The sequence below is a fragment of the Octodon degus genome, unplaced genomic scaffold (genome assembly GCF_000260255.1).
Source record: "Octodon degus isolate 3935 unplaced genomic scaffold, OctDeg1.0 scaffold00033, whole genome shotgun sequence".
Taxonomy (NCBI): Eukaryota; Metazoa; Chordata; class Mammalia; order Rodentia; family Octodontidae; genus Octodon; species Octodon degus.
In genome coordinates this window covers 6,176,739-6,190,778 of record NW_004524609.1, presented here as the reverse complement: position 1 = coordinate 6,190,778, position 14,040 = coordinate 6,176,739, and the positions used below count along the sequence as shown (strand labels likewise).

General features: G+C 37.1%; 1 protein-coding gene across 3 annotated transcripts in view; it reads right to left on the bottom strand.

Moving 5' to 3' along the window:
- The window catches only part of Cep112 (centrosomal protein 112), a 722,997-nt gene that overhangs the window by 573,831 nt on the left and 135,126 nt on the right, over positions 1–14,040 (bottom strand). The window contains exons 5-6 of one of the 3 annotated variants that reach the window (XM_012514508.2): positions 5,767–5,860; positions 3,588–3,665 (exon numbers count right to left, since the gene is read on the bottom strand). The exons of 1 other annotated variant lie outside the window; for it this stretch is intronic. In XM_012514508.2, coding sequence (XP_012369962.1) covers positions 3,588–3,665; positions 5,767–5,860 — 172 coding nt within the window. The remainder of the gene's footprint in view (positions 1–3,587; positions 3,666–5,766; positions 5,861–14,040) is intronic. One more of the 3 variants, XM_023714104.1, reaches the window with a different exon arrangement.

Genomic DNA, 14,040 nt, shown 5'->3' with positions numbered 1-14,040 from the left:
AAATAAACAAATATTTTTTAAAATAAGAATTAACAATTATGTATTTTTACACAGAAATTAAGAAATCTAACCACATACAGCATTGTAGCACAACAGTCCTATGACATTTTTTTGTCTCTTGTTTTCATTTATTACCCTTTTTTAAAAAACAAACATTTCCTTGAGAGACACTATAGCAGTAATTGGTATGACATGACAAGCAGTACATATTTAGAAGACCAGAATGACAGGCATTCCAAGCATGACCCTAGTACTACACATTGCTATCTTCAATATGAACTAAGCAATTGCTTAGTTCATAGATATCAGCATATATAGTTAGTCAGGGTGAGAATCCTACCAATTAACTGCTTGTTTCAAAAACATGCTGAAGATTCTCAGGATCACTGCCTGAACCATCTTATGCACATAAATGTATGGCTTTGCCCCTGTCATGTTTTCTAGCTTTTCTCCTTGCCCTCTCTTCATTGTCTAATCCTTAAGTTCTTGCTTTCCTTTTAATTGTGTTATACCTTTCTATTTTTATTTCTTCTTTTGAGTTCTTACATTAGGGACACTATAAAGGATCTTTCTAGGGCTGGGGAGATAGATCAATGGTCTAAGCTCCTGCCTTGCAAGTGCAAGGACTTGGGTTTTAGCCTGGTTTTGAGGCAGGCAGGGCGTGCCTGAGGTTCCAGGGCCTGCACGACATGTGGTACCAGGGATAGACTCAAAGATGTTTTGTTTGGTTTGGTTTTGTTGTTGTTGTTTTGTCTTGTTTTGGTTTGGTTTGGTGTTTTGTTTTTTTTTTTTTGTTTGTTTGTTTGTTTGGCTGGCTGGCTCAGGCTGCATTAAGGGTGGGTTTGGTAAGGCACATGGAGCTGGGATCAAAACGCAGTCTCCTGTGCCTGACTGACTTTGCTGGAGCAGGCACTTAAACAACTGAGCTAACCTGCAAGACCCCCTCTATGACCTTAAAATGGTAGCACCTACCAAAAAAGAGCTGTGAATCATTCCTGTTAACAGCAAAACCTCCCAATATTCCCTGCATAGATTTAAAATATAACCTTTAAAACAATACTCTACAATTGAAATATCAAATAATTCATAACTCGCAGTTTTTCCTGATGGGCAACTTGCCATGCTTCACAGTAATGTGAAGTCACTGCACAAGGCACAATATTCCCCACTACCCATGCAACCACACAACGTAGCCAGAACTGACTGCAAACGCACATGGCGCGACTCAGTTGTGTGCACATGCGATATGCACTGAAAATGTATCAAGAAAGAGCTACAAAAATGAAACATTCAGAACATCACACACACCAGAAGGTGTTGACAGCAATGCTACCAACATAAAATCTGTACCCTTAGTCTAGAGCATGCAGTCTGACTCTAGCTACTGGTTGATTGTTCAGAGGAAGAAACAAAGCTACTCAAGCAATGTCATACAAAAACTTTTGGTCCCCTTTGTCCACTTCTGCTCATGTCCTATCTAGGCATAATGCAACCAAGCCAATTTTCCTAGAGCTCTGATCTTTTAGACCACTAGAGTACCAGCTGTTCAGGAGGTTGAAGCAAAAAGAGCTTGCGCCCAAGAGTCAAGAGCAGCTGAGCAATACCGTAAGAGTTCATGTCAAAAGAAAACAAAAAGCCATGATTTCTAGAAAGGACTTAGGATTTTTAAAATAATAATCCTTGATACAAGTGAGTAAGTGTAAAATGGACAACTAATGGATACTGCTAGTTGGAACTGGTACAAACCTTCTGGAAGACAACATAATTCTAAGAAAGCAAATAAATATAAATGAACTCTTGTAATGAATTTTATTGCAGTATTATTTATGTTAGCAACACATTGGGAGCAGCTTAAATATTCAAAAGGAACAAAACTACCAAATATCTATCCAAAACAATGTAACACCATGTTTATTGAATTCTTACAGACATAAAAATTCACAATTATACATAATACAGCATTTGTAATAGGACCTAATTTTGTTTAATTTTGTAAAATTACACCAAGAATGGAAAGGCATACATAGACTATTCCTTACAGGATAATCTTGGCACCAGAGATATTCAAATTTTGGAGTTTTTCAGATTTTGTAATATTTTCATAGGCTTCACTGAATGTGTACCCTCTAATCCAAAAGCCATAATTTTTTGTGTAACAATAATGTTCAAAAGTTTTGGATTTGGGGTCAGGGATATAACTCAGCAATATAGTGCCTGCCTGGTCCTGAGTTTAATTCCCAGCACCAGAAAAAAGTTATGGATTTTGGAGTATTTCCAACTTTAGGTTTTCACATAAGACATGCTAAACTCACAAAATAAAATCTCAACATATGTCTCAGGATTAAGATTTTAAAATATTTTATTCTTATTTTATTTTTCAATTTATAAACTGCAAGTACTGTGTAAGAAATGAAATATCATGAAAACCATTTTAAATCCTTTTCGTTTTCCTCTAAGTATTTAAATAGCATGTTTGTAAAGAGGAATATGGGGGAAAGGAGCTCAGAGCTCTGTACAGCCTGAAATTTCAAATGCAAACTTTCAATGCAGCCTGACAAGGATGCAATTAGCTCCATGTATAAACCCCACAGACACAGCCAGGACAGCTCACTTGTCCTTATCTTTTCTTACACTTCTTTTGGCCTCAAATTTCTTCTTTGCCTCATCTCTACATATCAAAATCCTGCGCTTCCCAGCCTCTGGACGTAGGGCATGGTATAAACTATTGAGCACGATGCTGCTCGTTCACAGAGCCTTCCTAAGTCCATTTACCTCTCTCCACTTCCCCCATCCTCCCCATCACCTCAGTAGTTGTACGCTGCACACTCATGTCTTGATCAACAACCAAATATATGCATGATAGTCCTGTAAGATTAGAACAGAGCTAAAAAAAAAATAATAAAAATTAAAAAAACAACTCCCACTGCCTAAGGGACATCATAGTTGCGATACTTGGCATTATTTTGAAGTCTATTCTTCATTAAAAAGTTCACAAAGCATACATCACATTAGGCCAGGAACAGTGTCACACAGCTCTGCTCCATTTCATCTCTTGATCGGATCCAGAGGCTCACCTTCAGGGACTGAGCTGCCCACCAAGGCGGAGCAAGTCCTGTGTGAGGCCGCACCACACCGACCTGCCTAACAACCCATTTACTGCAGTGTAGCCCGCGTCAGCAGCGCACAACTGTCTCTGCTTGCCATACTACTCACTTTGGTATTTCATGTTCTTAAGTGATTATTGAACTAATTTTGTGTGTCTCTCTTGGGGCCAGGGAGATAGCTCAGTAGAACAAGTGTCTGCCTGGTAAGCACAGGGTCCTGAGTTCAATACCTGGCACCACCAAAAAAAAAAAAATCTCTCTTATTTCATCAATAACAATGGTAGCTTGTCAAGGATAAGACCAGAAATATTTCATATTTCTTTTAAACACTGTTTCTGTTTCCCATACTTAAAGTTTTCTCAAGGTCAACAAAATACTAAGTGTGTGACATCCAATTTTCAGTGAATAGGATTAAAATAATTCATGTTATACAAATAAAATATGATTGTGCCACATCAGTATGTGATAAAAACAAAATTTTACCCCAAGGTTCCAACTATTAAGGCGAGCTTCAATGTCACTGTCATCCAAAGAAACAGGAGATTTTTTCAAATGAATTTCCTGAAATACAAAAGAGAATACAGCGGTAAGGAGGAAGGAAAGAAGAAAGGAGAAGAGAAATAAAAGAGAAAAGAATGGAAGAAAGAAATAAAGGAGGAAAAAGGGAGGTAGAAAACAGAGACAACAAGGAGGATGAAAAGGAAACAAGACAAAACGTGTCATTCAGAGCAATGAACGCGGTGTGCTTATTTGCTAATGCTGCCTTGCCCTCCGAGGAAAGGATTCTGTTACAACCGAGCTGAAGTGCCCAATTCTACTAATAACTATTTATTACAGCTGCTTAGGGCTAGGAGACGCCTTAACAATATGTTCACACAGTAACTAGATTTAAAAAAAAAAAAAAACATCAAAAGAATATTTTAAAAATTAATCCAGACTCCTTTCTGTAAGTTCTTTTACAAAACGTTTTAATTGTGGTACACCACAGTAGCTTGAAAGTGGCAGGGGCAGGGGCCAAACACTTGAAAAGATGAATTATTTACCCTTGTTAAAATCAGTTAACAGGGAAGTTTTATGTTGATGTCCAAGAAGCTCTTTGTCCTTAATTCCCACTCGTACCCTGAATATAAAGAGTAATAAGCTTTGGACTCACATCATGAAAACACAATTACACTGATTCTCTCTAAAAACTAAAAAAAAAAAAAAATCCATGTTTTTTCTCTGTATAATTTATTACATATTTATCAACTAGATTAAAACAATAATTAACTGAAGACAACCTCAGGTCTGTACTTGGACCTGAAAGCTCTAAAAGCTTAGAAAGGTACACCCATATAAATCAACAATGACGATTTTACAGCCCCAAAAGTATTATTTTGAAATTAAATTTGTTCACACATCATTTTCATGCTTTTCAAAAATCTCATTACCAATGAATAAATCTACTTTCCTATAATTATTTAAATTAATATGAAGTGACAAAGAATAATAGACTCAACTGTTCTGCATATTTTACTGGTTCTCCAAATTTCTAGTCGACAAAATGTTAAGATTCTGTTATTTACATACTATATTAAAATTCATTACCACTTCTACTGGTGGGCCTTTGCTTTTTCTATGTTTCTCTTTGTGAATAAACACTTCTTAATTAAAAAACATATCTGCCTTCTTTAAGTAAATGTATTAATTATAGTTATATGATCATTATTAAAAATGGGCTCTCCTTTATATCAAATTTTATTTAATGACAGATCTCAAACTATCACTGAAAAAACATAATGAATTACTTTATTTGGGGGCTGGGGAGATAGTTCAGTAGAATAAGCGCTTGCCTGGCAAGTGCAAGGGCCTGAGTTCAATCCCCAGTTCCGCCAAAAAAAAAAAAAAAAATTACTTTATTTACTTTTTAAAAATGTATTTGGTTGTTATAGGGTCTCACTACGCAGCTAGGATTCAGTGATCCTCCTGTTTTCAGCCTCCCCAGCGCTGGGATTACTATGCACTACACACTCTGGCCAGCTCAGCCTGCCCTGGGGTTGGGGCTGGCACAGCGGTCCCTGAACTTGCCTACACAGGCCCTTTAGTCTGCTGAGCTATCTCGCCAGACAGTGAATTATTTTAAAGTAATATGATCCCTCTTGTAAATAAAAATCACATTATCCAAGATAGCAGAGGTAATTGATAAAGACAACAGTAAGAAAACACAGTTCCTTATTACCATACTTGTTCAAATCTGATCTATGTGAAACACATAAATTCAAGGGAGGTGCTCATTTTTAAAGGCACAAACAGTTCAACTTAATCAGAAAAGCAGTGTTTCCTACTTCACTGCAGGTTACTCCCAATTTCTTTTCAATATTTTGACCATTGGGTTATCTACTTGGTTATTCTAAATAAAAGGAGGAAGAAAAAATTTTAAATATGTTTTCAAAGTTATGCTTAGATGTACAAATGACAGGATAGACTTTAGCAAACCTGAGAATTACTGCGAAAGCAGAAGAAAAACCACACAGCATACTAAGTGTACCACTGTCTTTGGCAGCAAGATGTTCACAAAACTTTACTCACTGTTTTTAAAAGAATTACTGGAAATTTAATATGAACTTAAAACATTGTGATGTTATTTTTAAAAATGAAAAATAAAAGTAAAATCTGATCTTACACAATTCTGAGGGATAATGCTTTGTCCATCTTCTTTGTAAGTTGGACTCACAGAATGGGATCTTGTTTGCAGCTTCCCAGCACACTGTTCTATACTAAGAGATCAAAACAGCACCAATCAAAATTTAGAGAATTTAGAGGACACAATGTATTCAGCTCCATGATTATTTTTATTGAAACTTAGATGGTAGTTTATATTAAAAATGCTTCAAAAGTAGGACAGATATAAAAATCATTTATATTTCTTACATCACATCTTATTTCATTTAGATTAATTCAAAAGTAAAATGTCACATAAATGCCATATACTTGCTTATAAATATTATGCTGTTTTTAAGGGGGACAACAATGATCCTTATGTATTTGAAACTTGTTCCCTTTCCCTTTTTCTTAACTGTAGGATGAGACAAAAATCAAGCTTGTATTCTGAGATAATCTTTTTTTAAAGAAATTTAGCAAATTTTGTTGGATTCAAGATGAAATATTCAAATACATAAAATAAAACTTTCATTGGGTGTATTGGCACACGCCTATAATCCCAACACTTGGGAGGCAGAGGCAGAAGATCATTGCAAGTTCCACACCAACCTGAACTACAAAGTGAGCTCAAGGCCAGCCTAAACTGCACAGCGAGACTCTATCTCAAAAAGATAAATGAATAAATAAATAAATAAATAAATCTTTTATTAGCATAAAGTTCAATTAAGATGAAATCATGTAAGAAAATAAATGTCAGTCGTTGATTTTTTTTTTTTTTTCATTTTAGGGAAGGGTTTTCAGGGTATTCAGAGTCTCACTACTAGATCAGACTCATAGTGATCTACCTGTTTACAGCCTCCCAAGAGCTGGGATTACAGGCGTGTGCCACCACGTCCAGTCTCAAAGAACGTCTTAATGGGTACCGGGGCAGGGCCAGCACGCCAGGCCCAGGGATTCAGGCCCAGGGATTCAACCCCTGGCCCTTGCACCTGCTTGCAGGCACTTTAATCTGCTGAGCTATTTGGCTAGTCCAGTCTCTGATTTTAAAAGTATCATGCCAATCCAGGTAAAATGTAAAAAGTACAGGACATGCAGGTAACCTGTTTAAATGGATTTCACCAAAGACTATATTCTCTGATTTAAAAAAATCAAACAAAAATACCACTCTCAAATATACCAGTTTAGCGGTAGTATCTCTGATATGTTTTAATTCAAGCTACTTCAAAGAAAGCCCCAAGATTATGAGTACTTATTCTCTAAACAGCTGCTTCTGGATACATGAAACGAACACTGATCGCTGTAAGAGTGCCCCCCACACACACACACGCAGCTGTGCTTTCCACAACTTTAGGTAACCCCAGTCAACTGCAGTTTGGAAAATGTAAGAGAAAAATTCCAAAAATAATAAAATCAAATCTTTTTTTTTTTTTTTTTTTCGGAACTGGGGATTGAACTCAGGCCCTTGTGCTTGCCAGGCAAGAGCTTATTCTACTGAGCTGTCTCCCCGACCTCTCAAATATTTTAAATAACTTTTTATAACACTCTATAACTGTCTTATTTTATTATTATTGTTACTATATGACACTTAATTTATAAACTGTAATTATTACAAGCATGTGTACACAGGAGAAAGCACAGTGTATGTAGAGTTCAGTACTCTACAGCTTCAGAAGCCTTGGAAACTATCACCTGTGGATAATCTATCCCCTGTGTATAATGGATTAATGTCATTAACTTTTAACCACAAACCATGGCAGGATTTCCTTCACAAACAGTACATCGTACTAAGAATTTCCAAAAGCTAAATTACTAGTTCAAAAAGACAATGTCAAAACTAATGTCTTTTTGATAGTAAAACTGATAAAATAATATCTTTAGATTGGTTACCAGATAATGGAGAAGTTCTAAAAAAATCTGTTTTAAAGAGAGCTATTGCTTTATACTCACTCCTGTATTGTACTTTACTTGTTCAAATTTTAAATAAAAGCAAAGAAAAACAGAGAAGGTAATATTCTGTAGAAAAATTTCATCAAAGTACTTGAGCTGAAATAAGCATTTAGAACTCGGTATGTGGGACCTGACATACTAAGAAGTAGCCTATACTTGTTTAAGAATTGATTAAATAATCATAAAAAGAGCTATGCTTAAAAATTGAAAAATGCTGAAATATTAAAAGTAATTCTTCTCATAGAAAATATTCATAAAAAGAAGTCTGAAACATTTATCTATTTATTGCACAGAGTACATACATAAAACAACACACTCTTAATTCACATGCAACTAGTCTCTGTACCAATCAACCTTTTTCCCTTCATGAGAAAAATCTGAACAAGTTCCTGGATCCATGCTCTAGCCTGTCTTTTGTTTTTCAGTCAACTATTAACTGACTTGTACTCATCCTGAAAGTGCTGTAGGTAAAGTCCTCAGTGATCTCCCAAACACTCAAGCAAATCAGTTCTCATCTACCTTTACCCTACTTGAACTCACCAAAATATTAGAGACAGTGTTTTAAAGATGCCACATTGGCTCCACAGAACCACTCTTTTTTCAAGTTTTCATCCCATCCTTCAGAAATATTCTCCACAGGAACCTTGGTTAGCTACCCATTCTATACATGCTGTAATTTCAGAGTCCTTCACTTACGTCCTTTTTACACACTTTTCCTGGGTAATGCAACATATTAAATGGAAGCCTCACTTACCAAATCTACGTCTCCAGTCCAAACTGCTCTCTTAGCCATTACAAACACAGACTGAATAGCCCTGACTCCAATTCAGCATGTTCAAAACTACACTCATTAAACTGCTCCTAAAACACGCTCCCAAGAAGGCCAAGTAAAACAAGACTATTGCAGAATCCAGCTTGGTGTAAACATAACTGATCCAACTAAAGAAGAAAGTCAGCATCACTGCTGAAATGGCTGGCACAGGACACAAGCTCACAAAAGTTACTTCTTGCCACAAGACTGTCTCCAGCTTGGAAAACGATTCACTTGAACATTAAATAAGTACAAAAACAACCGTAAGAGTAATGGGACTAGTGGTCAGAGTGAACAATGTAACGGCAAGTGGGAGAAAAAAGGCAACCTTAAAAGCCTCTTTCTGAATAGCAACTGATGAAAACAGTGTACCATTGGTGTGGGGGACATGATCATGATGAATTTATGATATGAATCTTATATCAATTTGGAAAGGAGACTGAGTGTGGCCTAATTAATTGCAGGGTGTCACAGAAAGAAAAAATTCCAATGCCTTAGTAAAATTCCCTGACACAATTTTTTTTTACTCTCAACCAGTAAAACTGCAGGGAATGTAACATTCTCATTCACTCTTCCTAATGCTAAAGTATTTAAACATGCTCAAAGACTTGTTGATCCCAAAGAACAGAGAAGGGTGGAGTTGCTCTTCACAGACAAAGAGACAAGCAACAAGCAGGAGTCACTTCACTCTGGGAGACATCCAGATACCAGGCAAGAGGCTCCCCCTGCATTATAAACAAACATGAAACCAACCAGCTAATGTGGGCAAAAAAAGACCTAGTAACCTTGTACCATGACCCCTTCTCTCAATAAAATTTCATGAACAAGAGAAAATCCTCAGCTTCTCCCTGAGGAGGGAAGGGGGCACTGAACTGCACATCATCTGTTATGGCTTGTGTCTTGACGCCCCTCTAAAGCCTCTTGCATCTTCAGTGGGGTTTTGCTGGGGTGGCAAGATTTGGAGCAGATGATGCTGGACAAGGGTGCATGATCACTAAATTAGTCCACGGATTGCTCTGGCACAGTTCTGGGTAGCAGTAAGAGTGCCCCATCCTCAGTGTGAGTGCTACACACCCTAAGAGGTACGACAGCCTGAACAAAATAAAGAGAAAGAAGACCAGCATTATCACTTGTCACTTGCAGGCTGCATGCTGCCTTCTGCCTGCCCTGCCTTGCCATGAGCTGTTTCTCCTCTGCTATGCCCCTCTGCCAGGCACCCTGCCTGGTACCCAGCAGCCATGGACTCCAACCTGCCAGCCAAAGGAATTTTTTCTCTTTTAACTTTGGGTGCCAGGTATTTTTGTCTCTGGAAAGAAAAGAGCAAATAAAACAACATCCAATGCACTTGCTTTTCCAGCAACTATATGAGGGTCTGATTGTTGCCTCACCGGACTTGGAGCTGGAAGAAAAAATCCCAGTTTGAAAAGTGCTGAGAACAAAGTCTACACTTTGGACTACTACTCACACTCGGGATGCATTGGAATCACTGAGAACAAAGGAGGCACTTCTGATTGCTAAGTTCTCAGAGCCATGAAACAGTGTGGACACTCCCAGCTCCTGATTGGTCACTGGAGCACTTGTCCAGTACTCACCCCTCAGGGGCCTGTCCAAGGCATGTTTCCATCACTGCTGACTGATTCTCTGGAATCAACAATACTCTAGCTACCTGGAGAGAGATGAAAACAAAACAGCAAGCAAGCAAGCAAGCAAACAGTTGCAGCTACTCCAGAGGGCCATAGAAGACAAACTAGTATTAGAGGCCAAAGAATACAAGCTCCGAAATGAGAAACCAATAAATCCCCTGAATTAAGGATCAACATATTAAAGTCCAGTGAAGGCACAACCACAGGAAAGGGGAAAGGTGACCTCAGAAATGTTACTCAGGATGATTCTTCCCCCCCCCCCTTTGGTGGAACCGGGGATTGAACTCAGGCCCTTAAGCTTGCCAGGGAAGCACTTATTCCACTGAGCCATCTCCCTGGCCCTTTAGGATGATTCCTGAAAATCTTCCCTGTAAAAAGAACTAGCTCACAAAGACTGGGAAATATACAAAATCCAGCTCCAAGTGTAAAGGAATATGAAATATGACACAAGCCAAGGAATAAATGAACCTCCAAAAACTATCCATAAAGAAATGGAGGACTATGAAGTATCTGGCAACAATGAAAAATAATTATTATCAAAACACCCAATAAGCTTAGGAAAATTATACATGAACAAAATGAGGATCTAAACAAAAGTTTTGAAAGAAAACAGAAACTTGGGGATAGAGTATAACAGCTAAACTATGCAATGGACTAGATAGAGGGGTTCAACAACAACCTTGACCAAAATACAAAGAAAGAATCATAAAACTAAAAAATAACATATTTTAAAATATCCAGTTAGATAAGCAAGAATAAAAAAGGGGAAAAAATGAAGAAAGCTTAAGGAACTTTGGGATGTATCAGGCCCACCAATGTATATCAGTGAATTGAAGAAAGAAAAGACTGGAAAAGTAGGCAGTAGGGTTATTTTTAAAAATGTGAGGAGAGTAGGCGTGATAGGGTGCACCTGTAATCCCAGCACTTGGGAGGCTGAAAACAAGAGGATCACTATGAGCCAAATCTGTGTAGTAAGACCCTGTACTAAATATATTTTTTTTAAAGTTAAAAAAAGAAAAGTGTGGAGGGAAATAGACTTCTGGATTTATAAGCTAAAAGAATCCCAAACAGTTAAATGTGAAGAGATCGGCACTAAAACACATTATGAATCAAATTATCAAACGTCAGGAAGAGAATATTAAAACTAAAAAGGGAAAAGTGCCTCATCATATAGGCCAGAGCACCCATAAGACACTCGGTGGAGTTCTCCACAGATGCACATAAACTGGGAGAGAGGGAGAGTATCATACTCTGCAAAGTCTTCCTTTAGAAAAGAGAGAAAAAAAGAGTTGCCTGAACCAACACAAGTTGCAGGAGCTCATAACCACGAGGCCTAACTGATAAGTGCTACAGCAAGGTTTTCAACTGTAAGAACAATAATTCGCAGCAAGAAAACTCAGGAAAATGGAAAACTCACTGGGAAAGATAATTACAGACTCAAAAACAAATTACTCCATTAAGGTAGTGATGATGCACAAACCACTGGCAACTTTGTATATAAGCCAAAAGAAAAGAATGATGTAATTGTGATAATTTCTCTATGGATATATAAAAGGAGAAAAGTAGCCAGGTATGGGGATACACACCTGTAATCTCAGCATTCTGAGAGGTCGAGGCAGGAGGACCACAAATACCATGCTAGTACTGGGAACCTGGGAACACAGCAAGAGATCTTGTCTCAAATGAAAAACTTTAGTTTCAAATGAATTTTAGGAATGTTTTCTATATTTCTGTGAGGTATGCTAATGGTATTTTGATTGGGTTGAATTAAATCTGTGTAACAATTTTGGAAGTATGGCCATTTTCAGTATGTTGGTTCTCCCTATCCAGGAGAAAGGAATATCTTCCCATTTTCTGAAATACTCTTCTATTTCTTTCTCAGAGTACTATAGTTTTCAAGTAGATCTTTTTCTTTGAGAATGATTCCTAAGAATTTTTTTAGGTGCTATTATAAAAGGTTTGGTTTCTCTAATTTTCCTCTCAGTGAATTTGTTCTTTGCTTATAGGAATACTATTGATTTTTTAAAAAATAATTTTATTGAGAAACAAATAGCAATAAGACAGTTTCACAACGAATTACTAGCACAATTTCAATAATTAATATATTGCATATTGTTGTCTTAGTGGTTATTCATTGTACAAGATACAGACATGATATCCTGTCCACAAACACTATTTGAAGAAATCTCTCTATTCAATGATCCAAGAGAATGCAGTTGTGTATATATCTTAACTATTTTGAACATACAAACACAAAATGGTCATTCATTTGTATCCCATTTTGTTTAGTTTTGACAGAAAAGAGCATTCCATTGTCATTTAAATATAGTAGGTGCCTGAATTCAGCAAAATATTCCAATTTAGGGCAGGGGAGATGGCTCTGTGAAATAAGCACTTCCCTGGCAAGTGGAAGGGCCTGAGTTCAATCCCTGGTTCCGCCAATATATATATATATATAGTTACTCCCAAAATATTCCAATATAGTCCAGTAGTCCATAACAGTAGTTGGATTTCCATAAGACTGGCAATGACAGAAGTTCTTGACTTGGCCGGGGGGATGGCTCAGTGGAACAAACATTTGCCTGGCAAGCACAAAGGCCTGAGTTCAATCCCTGGTTCCACCAAAAAAAATACAAATAAAAATAAAAGAAGTTGTTGACTTGAGCCTCAGCATATTAATATGGCTTTACTTTATATACCTCGTTTTTATACTTTTCTGCTGGATGGTTAAGACCAAGGTAAAGCAAGACCTATATAGCAAGAAATGTAACTTTTGCATCTGATAAGGTCAGTTAAATCCCCTCAGGATTTATCCTGAAACCCTATACCGGAGTTTATAGACCCTTTGTCAGTGTCAGCCATGTGGATTAGTCATGGCCATTGCTTAACCAATTTGCTCTCTGTGAAAGCCTGAGAGAATGTTTTCTCTCCATGTGACTCTCCTTATACACACTCTACATCGTCGATCACTTTCTTCTGTGGCCTCATAATCTCCTTGATCAGAAAATTTGGGACACAACTGAGTTACATGATGTTACCATACAGGTTCTCCTATGTCCTGAGGTTTCACTGACCTTGAAAGGCTAGGGCCAAAATGTTGGCTGTCCTGGCAGCCCTTCTTTTTCTCTAATTTTTGGTCTGTGAACTTAAGTTGTTAACCATCCAGAAGAGAAGCTTATTAATATTACCCTACAACCTAGGCAATTGAGCTTGACCTCATTATCCATCTGAATATATAACATCTTAGGCATAACATGGAACAGGTATTTTCCATCAAGTATTGATATGTTAAACTTTAAGTCCCTACAGAACATGAAGGAAAAAATTTTAAAAAATAAAAAATTATTTTTAAAAGTAGGAATAAAAAGTTACATATTTTTACACAGAAATTTAGAAATCTAACCACATACAGCATTGTAGCAAGACAGTCATATGACATTTTTTTCTTGTCTCTTGTTTTCATTTATTACCCCATTTTTTTAAACAAACATTTACTTGAGAGACACTATAGCAGTAATTGGCATGTCATGACAAACAGTACATATTTGGAAGACCAGAATGACAGGCATCCCAAGGATGACCCTACCATTACACATTGCTATCTTCAGTGCAGCTGCTTAGTTCACAGGTATCAGCATATATAGTTAGTCAGGCTGAGGATCCTACCAATTAACTGCTTGTTTCACAAACATGCTGAAGATTCTCAGGATCATTGCCTTACCCATCTTGTGCATATAAATGTATTGCTTTGCCCCTGTCATGTTTTCTAGCTTTTCTCCTTGCCCTCTCTTCATGTCTAATCCTCAAGTTCTTGCTTTCCTTTTAATTGTGTTATACCTTTCTATTTGTATTTCTTCTTTTGAGTTCTTATACTAGGGAGACTATACAATATTTA